Source organism: Athene noctua, unplaced genomic scaffold (genome assembly GCF_965140245.1).
Source record: "Athene noctua unplaced genomic scaffold, bAthNoc1.hap1.1 HAP1_HAP1_scaffold_31, whole genome shotgun sequence".
In the NCBI taxonomy this organism is placed as follows: domain Eukaryota; kingdom Metazoa; phylum Chordata; class Aves; order Strigiformes; family Strigidae; genus Athene; species Athene noctua.
Genome location: NW_027437536.1, coordinates 654,433 through 672,939, shown reverse-complemented (window position 1 = coordinate 672,939; position 18,507 = coordinate 654,433). Strand labels below are relative to the sequence as shown.

At 60.7% G+C, this 18,507-nt stretch overlaps 3 protein-coding genes across 9 annotated transcripts in view; all 3 read left to right on the top strand.

Moving 5' to 3' along the window:
* The window catches only part of LOC141974073 (uncharacterized), a 139,986-nt gene that overhangs the window by 63,133 nt on the left and 58,346 nt on the right, over positions 1-18,507 (top strand). The window lies entirely within an intron of this gene.
* Positions 6,418-13,251, top strand: LOC141974146 (uncharacterized). 7 transcript variants are annotated; one of them, XM_074933479.1, is made up of 8 exons: positions 7,452-7,528; positions 7,811-7,925; positions 7,998-8,120; positions 8,334-8,459; positions 10,114-10,259; positions 10,623-10,693; positions 11,285-11,656; positions 12,149-12,416. In XM_074933479.1, the coding sequence occupies exons 3-8, from the start codon at positions 8,042-8,044 to the stop codon at positions 12,408-12,410; spliced, it is 1,056 nt and encodes a 351-aa protein (XP_074789580.1). In that variant the 5' UTR covers positions 7,452-7,528; positions 7,811-7,925; positions 7,998-8,041; the 3' UTR covers positions 12,411-12,416. The 7 variants fall into 7 exon arrangements, with proteins under 7 accessions (XP_074789578.1, XP_074789583.1, XP_074789582.1 ...); XM_074933475.1 differs by having other exon boundaries at positions 8,190-8,459; XM_074933477.1 differs by lacking the exons at positions 7,811-7,925; positions 7,998-8,120; positions 12,149-12,416 and adding exons at positions 6,418-6,940; positions 13,133-13,251 and having other exon boundaries at positions 7,454-7,528; positions 8,334-8,455.
* Positions 13,417-17,839, top strand: LOC141974147 (protein Smaug homolog 2-like). The gene is made up of 10 exons (XM_074933483.1): positions 13,417-13,582; positions 14,230-14,481; positions 14,564-14,673; positions 14,786-14,872; positions 15,559-15,772; positions 15,883-15,968; positions 16,075-16,193; positions 16,709-16,794; positions 17,327-17,444; positions 17,714-17,839. The coding sequence occupies exons 1-10, from the start codon at positions 13,417-13,419 to the stop codon at positions 17,757-17,759; spliced, it is 1,284 nt and encodes a 427-aa protein (XP_074789584.1). The 3' UTR covers positions 17,760-17,839.

Sequence of the window (18,507 nt, the reverse complement as noted above, 5' to 3'; positions counted from 1 at the left end):
CGGAAAATCACCCGGGAGAGTCCTCTGAGAGAGGGATCACTCAGAACGAAACCTCCGTGCGAAGGGTCCTCAACCGGTGCGGAACCCACGGCATCCCACCGATGCCGTCACAGCCCCTGAACCGGCAACATGGCTGAAATAGGGGAAGGGCTGCGGGATGCTGTTGCCCGCAGGGATCAGCCTGCCAGCGAGCCAGCGACCACTGGGAACTTGATTTCGGACACTCTCAAAGTGCGGAGCTGGCGGCGGCGGCCCGGGGCCTCCCCGAGCCCCCCCCGCCGCGGAGTGACCGCCTGCGGCCGAGCCCGGCACCGCGCTCTCGGCCCGCGCCCGCCTTCCCCGCCCTCCAGCCTCCCCCCAAAAGCAGCAGTTTTTGCACAGAGAAGGTGCTGACGCTGTCATGCAGCGTCCCTTGTCTGTCAGCACCACATCATCAACAAGCAATGGCTTTATATGTTCTGAGAGGGGTTTTGCTGTTTGTAGTATTCGCCGTTTCATGGTGTGTCAGTATTTTAGAGCACTGGAAGGAGATAGGGGGACCTCCAGGCCCAAGTGTGAACAAAAGACACTAATGAAATATTGCAATCAGTGGCGGTTTGTCATAATTTAGTCACTATCGATCAGGCGTGGAGCTGGCAGCCTCCGAGTCAGTAACATTATTAGAGACCATGGTATTCTTGATGCCAACGGGAGTATATGGACCGCTGGGAAATGGGAAAAGTGCATTATTACTGGGAAGAGCATCTAAACCTGACAGGGGTTGTTCGTTTTGCCAGGGGTCATAGATGCCGATTCTGACAGGGAAATCAGAATTATGGCCTGGACCCCGGTACCCCCGTGTTCAGTAGCAAAAGGGTCAAAAATTGCTCAGCTTGTTTATCTTACTGCAGCTCCCCCCAGCAGGATGCCGAGAAGCCGGGGTGACTCAGGATTTGGATCCGCAGGTACTGCTCAAATATTTTGGGCTCAGGCAGTGGCACAAGGTCGGCCTCTGGTAAAATGTGCCCTCACCAGAGCAGAAGAACCTGTTGAGCTGACAGGCATTTTAGATACTGGTGCGGATGTGACCCTAATATCTGCGAGCAGATGGCCGCAGCATTGGCCGTTAGCTCGGGTAGCTCAAGCACTTTTCGGGGCTGGGGTCACGCTGTAGCGTTTCAAAGCAAAGATCTCATGAGGGGCCCAGAAAACCGGGTAGCGAATATTTGTCCATTTATATTGGAAACCCCTCTGACATTTTGGGGTCGTGACTGTATGGCTCGATGGGGAACTCAAACTGCATCGAATTTATCTTAATCACCACTGCAGCACAACCCCCCCTGAAACCCCCCTGAAACTCACCTGGGAAACAGAATCCCCTGTGTGGGTGGGTCAGTGGCCCCTGCCAAGGGAAAAGTTGTGCCACCTGAACGACCGAGTTCAGGAACTGCAGGACATATCGTTCCTACGCCCAGTCCTTGGAACTCCCCGGTGTTTGTTACTTTAAAGAAAAGGGGTAAATGGTGACTTTTACATGATCTCTGACACATTAATGATGCCGTGGAGGATACGGGTGCGTTACAGCCAGGAACGCCCTCCCCAGCAATGATTCCCCGAAACTGGCATCTTGTAATCATTGACCTAAAGGACTGGGGTTTTTACCATTCCCTTGCATCCAGATGATGCACCTAGATTTGCCTTCTCTGTTCCCAGTGTTAATGTCAGTGAACCTGCAAGACGGTGCCACTGGGCTGTTTTACCACAAGGCATGAAAACAGTCCCACGGTGTGTCAGGGTTTGTTGCAAAGGCTTTGAGCCCTGTTAGAGTGCAGGTCCCCCAGGCTGCTCTGTATCATTGTATGGCTGACATCCTTATGGCCCAGAAACACGGGAGATCATGGAAAAGGCTCTCGCTTTAACCAAAGGCTCACTATCTCCAATGGGGTGGCAAACAGCACCTGAAAAGGTACAGAGATCATCACCGGGCAGTACCTGGGCTGGAGAATTTGTGAACAGACCATTGTCCTGCAGCAGGTTAAACTCGAAACTGATGTTAAGACTTTAAGTGACTTACAGAAACTGTTGGGAGCCATAAATTGGATACAGCCGTTGTGGGCCTCACTAATGATGATCTGCATAGCTTGTTTGATGTTTTGTGAGGAGATCCCTCACTGACATCACCCAGAGCACTCCCAGAGAAAGCGAAACAAGATCCCCACCGTGTGGCCAACGCTGTCTCAGACAGACAAGCACTGGGATGTGTGCCCGGCCACCCGCATCAACTGGTGTTATTGAACCCTCCAGGGCAGCCCTGTGCTCTGCTCTTTCAGTGGGGTGAAACACTTCGGGACCCTCTTGTTATTGCTGAATGGATTTTTCTGTCACACCGAATGCACAAGACGGTCACTACTCGTCCAGAAATGTTTGCCAAATGATCACGCAAGGCCGGCAGCGCCTACTGTTACTTGCTGGTCAGGAACCCGTGTGTATCATTGTTCCGGTTACTATGCACGTGCTACAGTGGCTCATACAAATGTCTTCGAGCAAGCTCGGCTTTCACATGTGTTTTTTCCACCAGAACTCCAGAGCAATACAAAACCAGTTTCCTTTATCAAGGCGTCAGGCTAAAGACATCATTGCCCCTTGCCCTGAGTGCCAGCAGGACTCCCTCTCTTCAACAGCCAGTGGTGTCAGCCCTCGGGGACTCGCCTCCTCAGAATTACGGCAATGTGACGTCTCTCACTTGGCTGCATTTGGAACGGTAAAATATGGACCCGTGTCTGTCGATGCCCCTTCTGGAGCAGTGTTTGCATCCGGCCATACAGTGGGGGTCAAGCCTCTGCCCGGCATTCCCCACTCACCGGCCGGACAGGCCACTGTGGAGCGTACGCCTGGCACCTAAAGCCTCTGTTACAGCCACAGAAAGGGGAGAGGGAGGGTATCCGTCTGCGCCTCACGAGAGGCTAAATCAGGCATTGTGTGTCATGGACTTTTTAAACATCCCCTGTCTCACAGGTGCCACCAATATTGCGTCACTTCTCGTCGCAGATACCAGATCAACAAGAAGTCCAGGGCAAGGCTCAAGTGTTAACAAAAACCTGGAAAGGGGTAACTGGGAAGGACCATTTCCCTGAATAACCTGGGGAAGAGGTGATGCTGGTGTCTGCACAGGTCACGGTCCCCGGGGGTTACCGGCAGGGTGTGTGCGACCACACCTGAGGGTGAGAGGCGGCTTTTGGTGGGCGCCCAGGAGCCGGCTGTGAGTGCTGTGGGTGCCCCTGTGCCGACAGTTTGGGGTCTCTTCGACGGATCATTTCAGCAGAACGTCTGGGTAATGCTTGCTACTGCAATGGGACGAAATACACTATCTCTGTCCTTAAGCATGCTATGGTTGCCAGCTCTTAAAGGAGAAAATGCTGTTAAATTAAATGCTATTAAATGAGCAATTGCAACTCCTTAATGAGATATCTAGGCTTACTAGTCACTAGTGAAAGATGTAGTTTAGATGAAATGTAGTTATTAATTAGGATGAAATGCTGTAAGAATGTGTGTATTCAACTGCCTCTGTTTAGCAATATTAAGAATTAAGAGCTCAAGTGTTTAACCTTATTAGAAACTCCCTTGGTTTTCCCCCTGGAGTGCTGGCCAGGCTCTGGGTGGAACCCAACAGGAGGATGGAATCAGATGTTCCCGCTCAAAGAAAAGTGCCAGTTATTTTGGCCCGTTGATTCAGAGGCCGGACCTGCTTGCAGCGACGTTGGATGCCTCACCTACGGATGGACGCATCACGTAGGATCTCCTGTTTGTGAGGAAGGGCACTCTGAATCCTCGCTGCATCCAGGGTTCCCCAGCGATTGCGGATCTGAACGTTAGTACCCCATTAAGAGTGCTACTCCGTGTTTTCCTTACTGTTTATTTTGTAGAATTTGGTCATATCCCTTAATTATGGGTAGTGAAGTTAGCCTACTCTCTTCAGCGAGTAATTGTAACTGCTGTATTGTTTTTAGCCTTCTGTGGAACTATTTTAAGTACGCTGTGTTTTTGAAGTTTGCCTAAACCTCAACTGATAAAGTGCTTAAACAAGACTTGCAGGTGCCGCTGCAAAACAAAGAAAGGGGAGATGTGGGAGGCATCGGCCTGTCAACCTTACACAGCCTCTGAGAAACAGCTCGGCTTTGCTGAAGAACAGGCCTTGGGAGAAAGATCAGAAACTGCTGAGTTGTGCCGGGGTGGCAGGGAAAAACAACGGACAGCTGCAGCACTGAGCGGTGGAAAGTCCTGAACTGTGAGAAGTTACCCAGCGCGTGAATGAGCAGGTGAGCGTGTTAGAGTGGTCTCATGCTGGCAGGAGAAAAGGTTGATGGCTGTCTAATTGCTGATTTTCTAATTATGAAGTAAGAGCTTTGGCGAGAGCATAAGTATGTGCTATTGTAATAATAAAGGGTCTTTCCTTCTGCACTTCAAAGGAGAGTCCGTGCCTCAGTTGCCACAACCAGCACCAAAGGGGGTAGCAGTAATCAAACAATAAAAGTTTGTTGTGTTGCCCATGAAGTGGCACACGATAATTAGAGATGGGTGAAAGAAAGGGGAAAAGTAAAGTTCAGAGAGAGGAGGGAGAGAGGTTATAGCTACCAGCGCTGATCTCACGACGTCCTAACGGTCCCGGGTCCAGCTGATGCTGCGTCGTCGATCGTCATGGTCCTTGGTGGGGAAGCTTCCAATTTGCATTGTCCCGAAGTCATCCTTTTATGCTCAGGAACACACCTTGCTCCTCCTCTGCCTCGGGGGTCTCCACCCTGCTCAGAATTCAGTTGTCATATCTCCCCCTTCTCCAGCGAGGCCAGCGCACATGGCAGGGGGGAGCGTCCAGGGCGTGGTCAGTCTCGGAGGCGGGCAGCCTTCCACCAGGAGGGGCGTTTTGGGATTATAATGAAGCAAAGTTCGTCTAAGATTCATGATTTCTTCATCGATGTTATGGCAACAGTTGCGATCCATCTTTTCTGACAGTGGCTCTGCGGTTATCTCTAACAGCTCCGGCTGGGCCCAGGCACTGAACAACAGCCCAGCACCGCCTGCACCGCCCGGTCAGCGCTCAGGGGAACAGCCCAGCACCGCCTGCACCGCCCGGTCAGCGCTCAGGAGAACAGCCCAGCACCGCCTGCACCGCCCGGTCAGCGCTCAGGGGAACAGCCCAGCACCGCCTGCACCGCCCGGTCAGCGCTCAGGGGAACAGCCCAGCACCGCCTGCACCGCCCGGTCAGCGCTCAGGGGAACAGCCCAGCACTCGCTGTGCCACACCGTTCTGCTTCTGGAGCCGTTGCACCACATCCCACCCCAGGGATCACAAGGCCAAGCAGGCCGTGGTCGGGTACCTCACTGTCCATGTCCCTGGTGACAGTGTTGACACAACGCTGATCTTCTGACCGACTCTTACAATGGGGGATGCTCAGGGGGCCCTGGGGATGCAGCACAGGGAGATGGTAGCGCCAGGATGACGAGGGTCTCGGGGGAGCGTCACCCCCCACGAGCTCGTCTTACCGGCACGTGTCACCCCAAGATCCGGCATCGCCCCGGAGGGCCGAGCTCCGCCAGAGATTGAAGAAGAGGAGGAAGATGAGGACCAAGAGGCGGAGGAGGACGGTGGAAAGCAACGTGCTGCGGGAGCACTGGGATGGAGAGGGGCCGTCAGTGCCCTGAAGTGAAGGGATAAATTCACTGACGGGGTTTAAAGGCTCCCCCAAGACTGGTGGCACCCAGCAAGGGATGGCACCGGGTCCAGCTGGCACCGAAGCCAGCCCCCGCAGAGCAGGGGAGTTTCCTTCGGTGGGAAGCAGGTGGGATGTGCCCCCCGGTCCTCCAGTGGGTCCAGCTGGGGTGAGGGCAGGGAAATGGGAAGGGGGGGGGGGGAAGACCCCAAACCAGGGTGGGGGCTGCTCTGGGGATAAAATCCCCCTCCAAAATGCCCAGTGCCCCCAGAGAAAAATAGAAACGGGGGGCATGGGGTGCCCCGGCTTGGGGTTGTGGGGGGCCAGGATGGGGAGGGAGCTCCACGGCCCTGCTTTGGGGTCTCGGGGTGTCGCCAGCCCCGGAGCTGCTTGGAGGTGCCGCTGGGCTTCATCCCGGCGTGACGCTGGCACAGAACAAACCCATTTCTCCTGACGTTCCCGGACAGGCGAATCCCCCCCGGGGGCAGCACAGCTGGGACTTTTGGGCTACGGAGAAGGGAACAGAGCCCAAACCCGGCCGGGGCAGAGACGTTCCCGGCCGGCTGACGGGATCGGGGTGTTCCCGTGCCCCAGCCTGTTTGGGGCAGGGAGGGGAAGGGTCTGCTCCTCCCTCCTCCGCCACTGGGGCCGGTACCCCCGGCAGTAGGGCGGGACACCCCAATTTTGGGGCGCAGAGCCCGCCACCCCTCAGGGCCCCCCCAGAAAGCGGGTGCTCAGCCCCAAGGTTCCGCTCCCCCCACACCCTGCCCTCTCTGGGGGAGGGCGTTAGCGCTGGGGCCGTTGGGTCTGGAGGGGCATTAAGCTCGCTCTGGCGTCACCCCCCCGGCCCGGCCGGATCGGGGGCTCAGGGCTGATGTTTAGCGCCGGGTTTAGCGCCAGGGGCAGGGGCAGCGGGATCTTCAGGGCTTGTTCAGGGCCAGGGCCATCTTTAGGCCCGGGTTCAGCGCCAGGGACATGTCTCGGGCCAGGTCTGGGCCCCGCGCAAGGCTGCGGCTGCCGGGGGTGCCCGCTGCGCCCCGTCCCCCCCCGTCCCGAGGGCCCCGGCGTCCGCGGCGGCGGCTGCCAACAGCCCGCGGGGGCCCCCCCGGTCCTCCGGCGCTCGAGGGGGCGCCCCTGCCCGTTCCCCTGCCCGCCCTCGGCTGGCGGCGCCGGGTGAGTCCTGGCGGGGCCGTCCCTTGCGGCGCTCCCCGAGGGGGGATTCCGGTGGGGCCGGGCCCGGCGGCGGGAGCGGAGAGGTGAGGGGCAGGGAGGGGGTGTGGGCCGAGGGGCAGGAGGGAGAGGAGAGGCCGTGGGGCGGGAGGAGCGGGCAGGGCTGCGGGCAGGGGGGCGGCAGCAGCCCCGGGCCTGCCTGCCGGCCCTCAGAGGGGCCGCCCCGCCGCTCTCTCCCCGCAGGCTGCTCCCGGCCCCGCCGCCCGGCCCCGCGGCCGCTGGCTCCTGCGCCACGGGCTCCGGCACGGTGGGGAAGGGACGTTTCCCTCTCTGCCCTGCCGCCCTCCTCCCCCTCCGCCGCCCAAAATGGCCCCGAGTTGCTCTCAGCCCCCCAGCTTGGGTATTTTCCTCCGGGAGACCGTCCCCTCCCCGCCCCCGCCAGCCCGGGAGCCGTTTTCCTCCCCATCCCGCTAACGGCACGGCGACAGCTGCGGAGGCCCGGAATGAGCCTCTCGGCCGGTGCCCGCCCAAAGCCAGGCGGCCGCCCACCCCCTCTTCCGTGGCCACCTCGTTTTCCCTTTTCTGGGGCTTTTTTTCAGCGACATCCGAACGGATGCAGTTTTCCCCGGAAGCCGGGGTGCCCCCAGGCCGGCCGTCGCGTTTGTGGATAACAGGTGAGGGGGCACCTTTACACCGCGTCACGGTGGGGAAAACGGCACCGAAAGATCCCCCTCCCGAGGGGGAAGGAAGGACTTAACTCGTTATCCCGCTCCTTAATTAGTGACATGAGTTGCTCGCCTGCGCTGAGCTTCCCCATCATTATCAGAGTTGTTTCTAGGAGGGTGGTGGTGTCCCAACCTGTGCTGTGGCTATCGTGGTGCCCCTCACTCTGGGCCTAATTAACAGAGCTCGTAACGAGGGGAGACCTCGTTAAGCCAGGTCTTTCCTCGCTGCAGGATCCAAAAGAACATGTTGGTGGATCTGAACAAGGAGATGATGAATGAAGTGGGCATCAGAGAGGTGGGAGACATCGTCGCCATCCTCAGACATGCCCGAGTCGTGTGCAGGCAGGTACGGGGAAGTCCTGCCGGCTCGTTCAGCAGCAGAGTTTTGCCTCGAGCCTTCTTGTTCGCCTCCCCACAGCCTGAGGGGGGAGAACACTTCCCCGTGTTTTTTTCCTCCGGGAGATGCGCAAGGCGGCCACCGAACGGCTCTGCCCCAGCTCCCCCGATGTTCAAGCCGAGCTGCGCCGCAGCGCCGGTAGCGGTGAGTGCGGGGGGGAGGTTTCTGGGAGGTGAAATCCCCTTGCACGATTAATGTCATTCCCTTCCAAAGGAAGGGCTCAGAGGATGGCTGCCCTCCGCGCGCTCCCGGGGCAAGGACCCCTCCTGAATTCAGCTGACGAGATGGATGCTTGTCCCGCTCGCCCAAGCCCCCGCGGTCCCAGAGCTCGCCCTCACTGCGCTGCCCCCCTTGCAGCCGCCAGCCGGACGATCGCCGCCAGCCTGAGCAGAGACTCGCCTCCCGCCGCCCCGCTCCCGCAGCGGCCCCACGCCTCCACGATCTCCGTCACCGTCTCCAACGCACCGGCCGCCGCGAAGGCAGGTAGGGAGGGGCGACGGATCCCGGCGGGAGCAATGCCACAAGCTGCTTTTTGCTTTGTGTTTCCTGCTCAGGGGCCCCCCAGTCAAATTTTAACAGCCCCTTTGGGTCCGGCGGTGGGTTTGTGAGCCAAGCACGCAGCACCCTTGTCTCTGAAATGGAGAGACAGGGATTTGAGGGGTGGTCCCCTCAGCGGGCGAGGCCTCGGCTGCCTGGCTGCGCTCCAGCAAGGTGTCTGGGGGCAGAGTCCCTCAGTGGTCCCTACTGGGACCGGTAGGATTTAACAGCTTTGCTGCCCGAACAAAGAAATAGACTGGAACAGCAAATCTTTGTACTGTTAAGCAGGTATTCCTGGTTAGTGGCACTGGGATCGCCCCGGGGATTGCCCACCATGAGGCCTCCCAGAAATTAGTAAGGGGCATTGGTTTATATGCACACAGATCATGCATATTCATTAGCTTTCCTGGAAGGGGGTGTTTTATGATAATGAGTGCCCAGAATTCATTCACATAGACCGAGCATGTGTAGGGAAAATAGGGTGGGGGTCTCTGGTAGTCGAGGGAAGAAGTAAGTAGTCTTCTTCACGGTGTTTGAAGTCAAGTCCAGGTGTCTCCTTCCTCAATCAGCAGAATCACCCTCCCTAGAACAGGGTCTCTGTGTCTCTTTGTTCGAGCCCCCTTATCTTAGTTTGCCCATTCTAGGAGTTGCGCAGGTGTCCACTGAAGGCCTTGAGTCTGCTCTCAGGGATTTCCGTAGGGAGCCTAACGAGCGTCTCAACCTTACCTCAACAGACCTAAACCTAAACCTTACCTAAAGGGACCTCGGGAAGCAGCTGAGGAGAAACTCGACTTGAGAATCAAATGAAGCAAATCACAAGCAAAGTTTTCGTATATTACATCCCAGTTTAGTCTCAATAACTGTCAGAAATTCATTTGTTTGAGCCCAGTCAGTGGGGACGCAGAGAGTGGGATCAAGTGCACCCGCAGCCAGTTTGGGGGTGACCTGAGGCTGAGCGGGGGAGGTTGATGCTCCAGAGAGAAGGGATCCCAGGCGAGCGGGGCCAGAGGAGGCTGTGAGGGGGACTGGGGGGGCTGGAGCACCTCCCGTACCAGCACAGGCTGAGAGAGCCAGGGTGGTTCAGCCTGGAGAGGAGGCGGCTCCGGCCAGAGCTTAAAGCAGCCTTTGCGTGTTTGCAGGGGGCTGCAGGACAGGGCGGGGGGGCTTTTTATCAGAGGGTGCAGAGACAGGCCGAGGGAGAGCGGTGTGAAAGTGGAAGAGGGGAGTTTTCCATCAGAAACTCTTGCCGGGGAGGTTGGTGGGACACAGAACGGGCTGCCCGGAGCAGCTGTGGGTGCCCCCGCCCAGGCTGGACAGCAGAGGGAGCAGCCTGGTCGAGTGGGAGCCGTCCCTGCCCACGGTAGGGGGTGGGTGGTCTTTAAGGTCCCTTCCAGCCAAAGGATTCTGTGATTTTGCGGCTGGGGGCAGCTAGAGGCGGGGGGAGGGTGTTTGCAGAGCCCGGTGCTGGGGGAGCTCTGTTGGTGCCAGGCTCAGAGCTCACTCCAGCCCAGGATGGTGCCCAAGCGCTCGTAAAACCCTCCCACCCCCTGAGGCTCCTTGCGAGGAGAGCTCTCGATTCGCTTTTCCTTCATCCCCCCAGGATTATGCGACACGGCAGGAGAACGTCCAACGGTCCCGGTAAAACGCCGGCGGGTGACGGCGGAAATGGAAGGGAAATACATCATCAACGTGCCCGGGGCACCACGCCGAGGACGAAGAAAATCCCGCAACAGCAAGCGGCTAAAGGTACCAGCCTTTGGGGGGGTTGATGTTCATTTTCCCTTCCAGAAGCCCAGCTGAGCCCCAAGTTAGCCTGTCGTTACGAATCCCGTGAGGATTTTCGCATCCAGAGAGCGACTGGGCAGCAGTTGTGTTATGCCAAGGAGATATTAACTGACCACAAGCTGTAAAGGCTCCACTCGCGCCCGTTTAAGCCTTAGGAAGGAGGGGACGGGTGGCCATCTGCACGCTTTTGACAAGTGAATTTTATTTTGCCGGTGCCCCAATGGTAGGACGGGGCTGAAAAGCCGCGAGCCCTCGGCACTGACCCGGCACAGCTTCATTTTCTAGGGAAGCCTCCAAAAACCCACGTTCTCCTGAAAACTGCAGGTCTGCAGAGGACATCTGTCTTCGACCGGCTGGGAGCCGAGGCGAAAGCGGACACGGCCACAGGAGGGAAGGTGAGAGGACGTGGGTTTTCAGCTGCGGCTCCGTGTAGCCGTCGCTCTCGGCAGCTGGGCCAAACCCCACTGGGATCCCGGCATCAGGGTCCTCTCCCCCAGGATTATATCGGGATTTGCAGCCTCCCGCTCGCCGCGGAAGGGCTGAAGGAGCCTTGAAATAACGGGGCAGTGGTGGGGAAACCCCTGGGAAAAGCAGGAGGGAGCCACCAAAGGCAAGTGGATCCCCAATCCCTGGGTGATCCTCATCTGCGCTGCTATTTTGACCCCTTTAATGTGGGGGGGATTCAGGAGGTTTTTTTCTCTCCTCTGGAGCCAAAAAGCTCAGCACGGAAGTCTTGGGGGTGTAAAACAAGTTGCAGACTCAGCCCCTCGAGACAAATCCGAGGGAATATGATGTTATGGGTGATGCAGAGACCTGCTTTATAGCCTAGTCATTAATTGCCGCAGGCAGCATTTTGCATCGTTACATCCCAAGAGGGCTGGTATCCATCTGGTCTCCATCCCAGGGGCAGAATTCGGGGGCAGAGGGGCAGGGGAGGGTAAATAGGGGTGCGGGTGCTGACGGGGTCCTCTCACCTTGTCTCCCAGCCCGCGGGGGTCTTCAGCAGACTGGGCGATGCCTTGGGGACCGATGGGGACAAAGCCACCGAGAGCGACGACGACTGCTCCGTGCTCCAGTACGCTGGCGTCCAAAAAAAACTCGCCAAACCTCCCCCTAAGGAAAGCTCTGAGCCGTGAGGGACCGTCAAGGCGAAAGCCACCAGTTCGGAAGCCAAACCGGTCCCCGTCACCGCAGCCACCCAGCGACCGGGTCGCAGGAACGCCGCCGGTAGCCGTACGGCAACAAAACCGTCACCGGCGGCGTCTAAAATCGGCGGCGGCAGCGTTGTGGCAGTGCCGGTCGAAGCGCGGGGTGGTGACGGCACCAGCACGAAGGATAAAAGCGAACCCGAATTTTGGGTGAGAGTCAGAAGGACTTGGGGTCCCTGGTGCCCCAGGTAACAGGTACTTGGGGGGTGGACTCTTGGGTTCCCCCCAGCCAGAGGGGGCTCGGGGGGGCTGACGGAGCCGCCGGGGCCCTGGCAGGCAGCCGCACGCCGCACTACGGCTCGCAGACGCCGCTGCCCGACGGCAGCCGCACGCCCGCCCAGAGCGGCGCCTGGGACCCCAACAGCCCCAACACCCCCTCCGGGTAGGTCCGGGGGGTCCCCCCGTTTACCGGTGTTGCCTTTAGGGTAAGAGCTCACTTGGTAAGAGAGAAATCCCCTTGCGTTCTGGCCGGTCCTCAGAGATCAGAGGGGCGAGGGGCGGCTGGACTTGTCCCTTAATAGGTGTGACATGAAATTGGTATTAATATACCAGTCGGGACTGGGACCCTGATCCGAGCCAGCCCCAGCGGGCACTCAGGAGAAACAGTCAGATTCACGGATAGCACGGTTTGTTTTCATGCAGCGTTGACAGGTTCCCTGAGGCTGCCTGTGATAAACGCACAAGCTGCAGGTTGGCTCTAGAGCACTACAGCAACCGAGAAAACCCAACCCGGAACGATTGCAGTCCCACACACACAGTTCCCGCGGATGCACTGGGCGTAGCCCCCTCTGGGGGGGCGAGAGCACGAACCCGTGGGTCTGTCCCTCCGCTTTGGTGTCGGGTGGTCGTCCCTCCAAGTTGGGTGCAGGCTTGGGGTGCTATTTGTGGTGGTAGGTCGGGGTGAGCGGGTGGGGCTGGAGTCCAATCAACATTCTGTCAATACTGACCCAGTTTCGTGGTGCCAAGGGGCACGGCGGGCTTCTGTGGGAAAAGGAGGGAGGACGGGAAGCAAGATGGACTTGGTACAGTGGGTGCAGGAGAGAAGGGAGGGTGAGCACAGAGTTTGTGTGTCGCCACAAAAAGTCATATTTGAAGGGAGCCGAGCAGAGGAGGAGATAAAATCCCGAGTAAAAGCCTGGCTGGCTGGCCGGGCCCAAAGAGCTGTGGGGAAGGGAGTTAACTCCAGTTTACCACCAGTGGCGTCCCCCAGGGCTGGGTGTTGGGGCCGCTCCTGTTTAACACCTTCACTGATGAGCTGGACGAGGGGCTCGAGTGCCCCCGCGGTCAGTTTGCAGGTGACACCCAGCCGGGTGGGGGTGTTGGTCTCTCGAGGGTGGGGAGGCTCTGCAGAGAGACCTGGCCAGGCTGGAGCCATGGGCTGAGCCCAGCTGGGGGAGTTTCACCGAGGGCAAATGCCGGGGGCTGCCCTTGGGCCACAACAGCCCCAGCAGGGCTACAGCCTGGGGGAGGAGTGGCTGGAGAGCTGCCGGTCAGAGAGGGACTGGGGGGGTTGAGAATCAGTCGATCAATCCATCAGGGTTTAGCCCCGCGTTCCCCCCACCTCCCCACACGATTGCACAGGGACGCAGCCTCAGTCTCCTCCCTGTCCCCTTTCTTTTGCTGCAGGTGGCATCAGCCCGTGGCCGCAGGAGCCGGCCGAGGCAGGAGTAGCTCTCTCTGGCCCCCCGCCCCCTCCTGCGCCCTGGCAGCACCAACGTCAAGGCCAGCGACATGAAACAGTCACTTTTATCTTGGCGTCCGGGATCAAGAACAAGCTCTGCCTGTAGGAGAGCCAGCCCCTCTGCGAGGCTCTCAGACACACCCTGCCACCCCCCGGGACGGCCGCAGAGCCTTGGCTCTCCGGCTGCGCCAGTAAGGAGCGTTTGCCCGGTGCCGGCGGCGACCCCCCGATGGAGCCTTCGTGCCCCGATGCTGCTCGAGGGCCACCACCTCCTCTCGAGGGGCCCGAAGATGCAGCCACCGAGTCGGGGCCGTCCCGGTCCGCGGCGGCTCCTGAGGAGAACAGGCACCCGCCCTTGTACCCCCCCACCAGCAGCAGCGGGCCGGGGGGAGCAGGTGAGTGGGGCCGGCGGGGGGGCGGGAAGGGGTCTGGGGGGAATTGAGAGGACAGAGGGGGCGGGAAGGGGTCTGGGGGGGAGTTGAGAGGACAGAGGGAGCGGGAAGGGGTCTGGGGGTGGAGTTGAGAGGACAGAGGGGGCGGGAAGGGGTCTGGGGGGGAATTGAGAGGACAGAGGGGGCGGGAAGGGGTCTGGGGGGGAATTGAGAGGACAGAGGGGGCGGGAAGGGGTCTGGGGGGGAATTGAGAGGACAGAGGGGGCGGGAAGGGGTCTGGGGGGGAATTGAGAGGACAGAGGGGGCGGGAAGGGGTCTGGGGGGAAATTGAGAGGACAGAGGGGGCGGGAAGGGGTCTGGGGGGAAATTGAGAGGACAGAGGGAGTGGGAAGGGGCCTGGGGGGGCACATTAAGGGCTGAGAAGGGACATTGAGGGTGAGGAGGGGTGGGAGGGGGGACTGGGAGGGGCCTGGGGGGGATGGGGGGGATGGGGGTTGAGGATGGGCTGGACGGGTTGCGGGGGAAATGTAGGGGACAGACAGAACTTGGGGAGACATTAAGGGTTCCCAGGTGGCCACAGGGGACTTGGGGGGGTGTCCCGCCAAGGGACCCCCACCCACCCCCTGTCCCCCCCCCTCCTCTCCCCCCAGCTCTGCCCTCCCAGCTGCACCCCAGCCCGCTGGAGCCCTCCCTCTCTCTGGTGCCCGGCAGAGTCCAGGGAGGGCGATCTGGATGGGTGTGGGGGGGTAACGAAACCCCTGTACCTGTCCCCCCCTGCCCTCCTTTTGGGGCCCACGCCCCCCTGCTCCCCCAAAGCAGCGTGGCCTCTTGGGGCAGCGAACAGACCGAGGAGCCGGCCGGCGGCCGCAACACCTTCGAGGAGGAGGGCAGCGGCATGAAAGGTGGGGTTTGGGGGTCGTTTGGGGGTGGGGGGGTGTCATATGGACCTGCCACCCCATGTCACACTCCTGTCCCCCCCCCAAGATGTCCCCTCCTGGCTGGAGAGCCTGGGGCTGCAGGAATACACGGCGCTTTTCTCCCAAATGACGTACGAGGAGATGATGAGGCTGACGGAGCATCACCTCGAATTGCAGGTGAGACAGTGAGACGGGGTGTCCCTCTCCCGTGTCTCTAAATAAAGAGGGGGACACTGTCCCCCCCTCCCCGGTCACTCTGACCCTGCTTGTCTCCTCCTTTTCCCCGCAGAATGTTCCCTGGGACACGCGGCAGAAGATCCTCCTCAGCATCCAGAAGCTGTGGGACCGGCTGAGCACCCTCAGGGCTTTGGCTAAGGTGTGACGGTGACAGGGTGGCGCTCGGGTCCCTTGGGGTGGCCTTAGTGAGGCCCTCAGGTTCTCAGGGGTGGCCCCGGGGTGGCCCATGTCCCCTTCTGCAGCCCAAGGGCTGGCACGGGGTGTTCTTGTTCTCTTGTGTCCCCAGGGATGACACAGGGGGTCCCCCATGTCCCAATGTCCCCAAGGGTGTCACAGTGTATTCTTGTTCCCACTCATGTCCTCAAGGGTGGCACAGGGTGTCCCTGCTCCCCCCCCTTATGTTCCCAGGGGTGGCACAGGGTGTCCCTCGTGTCCCCCATGACACCAGGAGTGGCACAGGGTGGCCCCCAATTCCCCAGGAGTGGCCCAAGGTTTCCCCCATGTCCCTAGGGGTGGCACAGGGTTTTGCCCATGTCCTGGTGTCCCTGGGGATGGCATAGAGTGTCTCCCATGTCCCTCATGTCCCCAAGGGTGACCCAGAGTGTTCCTCATGTCCCCAGGGGTGGCACAGGGTGTCCCTCTTCCTCTGTTCCCCGGGGGTGTCCCCCACATCCCTGACACCCCTCCCCATGTCACCAGCAGTGGCACAACGTGTCCCTGGTCACCCCCTTTGTCCCTAGGACTGGGGAGGGGGGTGTCCCTGATCCCCTCTGCGGTCTCCACCTTCCCCCCCCCGCCCTTGACACATCCCCCAGCTCCCCACAGGACATCGAAAGGAGCCGCAACGTCTGGTTGGTGCTTCACGAGCTCAAGCAGATCATAGTGACCCCCATTAAAGCCTTTTGGCGCTCCCCGGCCGCTCGCCCAGCAAACAGCAGCTCCAAGGGGGCCCCCCAAGGGCCCCCCCACGCCAAAGCTGGTGAAGCCCCCGCGATTGACGGGGACATCCCGGGGCTGTTCACCCGTGTCATGGGCAGAGGTGAGACACCCCCCCACCCCATTTCCTTTTTTTGGGGGGTCCCAGGGTGCTGCGGGGGGAAGAGTCAGGGTGTCTGGGTCCATCCCTGAAGCCCCCCCGACCCCCCCCAGTCTGCACCCCGCTTCTGAATTCGTGGATGGACGAGGAGAACATCACCAGTTACCTCCAGCTCCTGGAGAAGTGCCTGAGCCATGAGGTATGGGGGGGAGAGGGGCGGGCTGGGGCGAATTTGGGGGGCTGTAGGGCTTGGGGGGGTGCTATAGGGCTGTGTGACCCCCCCATGTGCCCCCTCCCTCCTCAAGGCGTTCACGGAGACACAGAAGAAGAAGCTCTGCTTCTGCAAGCGGCAGGTCTTGAAGCTGCTCGGCGCCTTACCCCAGAAGGTGCCGCTCTACGGCCCTGGTGATCAGCCCCCCCAGCGGTAGGTGGGACCCCTCAACGCGGCGGTGGGGGGGGGGGGGGGGGGTATGGGGGAGTGGGACCCCTCCGTGGGGTTGTGAGGGGGTTGGGACACCCCCCTGGTAACCCCAGGCGCTGGTGGCCCTTTGGGACCCCATCCCTGACCCCTAATTTGCCCCTTTTGGGGAGTTGCAACTCCCCTGGGGGGCTCTTGGTGTCCCCCCCTCCCCCAGGTGCTTTGGTGCTCCTGTGTGCCCCCCCTCCCCAATTTAGGGGGCTCTGAGGGTGTCTCACCCCCGCTGTTTGCTCCAGGACTCCCCTGTGCCCTAATTTAACCCCTGGGTGCCCCATTTCCCACCCCACGTTTGGAGGTGCCACATTTTTCTCTGAGGGGGGGTTCTGGGTGCCACCCTGACACCAGCCCCCCCTGCTTCCAGCTGGGCTGTCGGCTCCAGCTCGCTCCCCAGAGTTGGCTCTGGAGGGTGTGTTGGGGGGCAGCAGGGGCAGCACCCCTTTGTGTTGCCCCCCGCCATGCAGCTCCCCACCGACCTGGGGCCTGCTGGGGCGGCCCCCGACCCCTGGCCCCCCCTCGGCGGCCCCCCATCGGCACCCAGGGACGTCAGGTGAGTGCTGGGGATCGGGGGGGGCAGTTCTGGGGAGGTAGGGGGCTGTCCTAGGGGTTAGGGGGGGAGCAAATGTGGGGGTCCTTGGGGTTTGGGGCGGGGGGGCCAGGAGTTGAGGGAGTGAATTTGGGATGATTGGGGGGCTCTTGGGGGGGGGATGCTGGGATCCTTCAGGGTTTGGGGGGTCCTAGGGGATAGAGGGGTGCAAATGGGGGAGTGCTTGGGGATTTGGGGGAGTCTGGAGTTGAGGAGTGGATTTGGGGCTCTCAGGGTTGGGGGGGGTGCAGGTGGGGGGGTCCTTCAGGATTTGGGGGCGTCCTGTGCTGTGGGGGGGGTGGGTAGGTGGGGGGGGTCCTTGGGGAGATGGGGGTGGGGGACTGGATGAATTTGGGGTGTGTTTGGGGGGGGGGGCAGACACTGGGATCCTTGAAGCTCCTTCACCCTGGGGGCTCTTTTCTTGGGGGGAGGGGGCCTCCTGGTGGGTCCAGCCTCCACAAATCAGCCTTCTGTGTGCCCCCCCCCCCCCCCGCAGAGCCTGTGTTTCAGCAGTGGGGGGGCCGGGGGCTCCCCGGGGAGCCGCAGTGCGGGGCAGCAGAGCCACTCGCTGCCCGTCCACACCTCGGCCCAGGCCCCGCTCGCCTTGCCCCAGGGTACGTCTTGGGGGGGGACACGGACCCCTCCAAACCACGGGGGAGAACCCCTAAACTTTGGGGCACCTCCTGAGTGGGGGGGGGGAAGCTGTGCTCCCCCCCTTCCCTCCGACACCCCCATCCCACTAGGGCGGGGGAAGATGTTCTGGTCGTGGTGTGGGAGGTTTGGGGGGTTCAGAGTGCCTGGTCCCCTCCCTAGGAGGGCTGGGGGGGTCGGGTACAAATCTTGGGGCCCCCCTTACCCCAGTTTCCGTTCCGCCCCCCCTCAGGGTGTCCCCTCCCCGGCACGGACCTGGAGATCAGCCCCACGCCTGAGTCGCTGTTCAGCATGGTGGAACAAGTGCTGGGCGGTGAGGGGGGGCCCGGGGGGGGCAAAGGGACGTGAGAGGGGTCCGGGGATGTGGGGGGGGTCCAGGGACAGGGTGGGGGCACGGGGGGAGACAGAGCAATGGCAGGAGGGAGTATGGGGGACACACACGGGGACAGGATGAATTTGGGGACATGGGAGGATGGGGAGCACGGGGGGGGGGGACACAAGAAGGGATTTTGAGGGGGGGCTGTAAGGGATGTGACACCCCCCAGGTACCCCCTGACACAACACACACACACCCGCACACCCCCAGATGGCACAGACAAGACCTTCACCATCTGATGGCGCCGCCCACCTCCACCCCCCCCCACCCCCCCCTCACCCCCCTCCAAGTAGAGAGATCCCACCCATAACCCCTCCCCCACACACACCGGGGTGTGTGGGGGGGGTGTGTGGTGTCACCCCCTCTATGACCAGATCTGTTCAGTTCCCCCCCCCAAAAAAAAACAAAAAACCGCGGGGGATTTAACACACACACACTCCCCTGCCCCCACCTTGACACCCGCCTCCCCCATGCGGGGGGGGGGGGGAGGACGAAGGGCCCCCCTTTGCGAGGGGGGGGCTCCTCGGGGCTCATGACGTCGCTGGGGGGGAGGGGCTTGTTTGTTGCGTTTTCACCATTTTTAATAATCCCCAAAACTTTGTGCTTGCTTTGGTTTTTTTCAGTTTTTATTCCTTTTCTCTTCATTACTG

Bases quoted from the DNA above. Each gene is read 5' to 3' on its own strand.
- LOC141974147 (XM_074933483.1), top strand. From the start codon at position 13,417: ATGGAGCCTTCGTGCCCCGATGCTGCTCGAGGGCCACCACCTCCTCTC. The intron at 14,674-14,785 runs GTGAGACAGTGA...TTTTCCCCGCAG, and splicing joins AGCATCACCTCGAATTGCAG to AATGTTCCCTGGGACACGCG. The intron at 16,795-17,326 runs GTGAGTGCTGGG...CCCCCCCCGCAG, and splicing joins TCGGCACCCAGGGACGTCAG to AGCCTGTGTTTCAGCAGTGG.
- LOC141974146 (XM_074933475.1), top strand. From the start codon at position 8,042: ATGCGCAAGGCGGCCACCGAACGGCTCTGCCCCAGCTCCCCCGATGTT. The intron at 8,121-8,189 runs GTGAGTGCGGGG...TCCCTTCCAAAG, and splicing joins GCGCCGCAGCGCCGGTAGCG to GAAGGGCTCAGAGGATGGCT. The intron at 8,460-10,113 runs GTAGGGAGGGGC...TCATCCCCCCAG, and splicing joins ACCGGCCGCCGCGAAGGCAG to GATTATGCGACACGGCAGGA.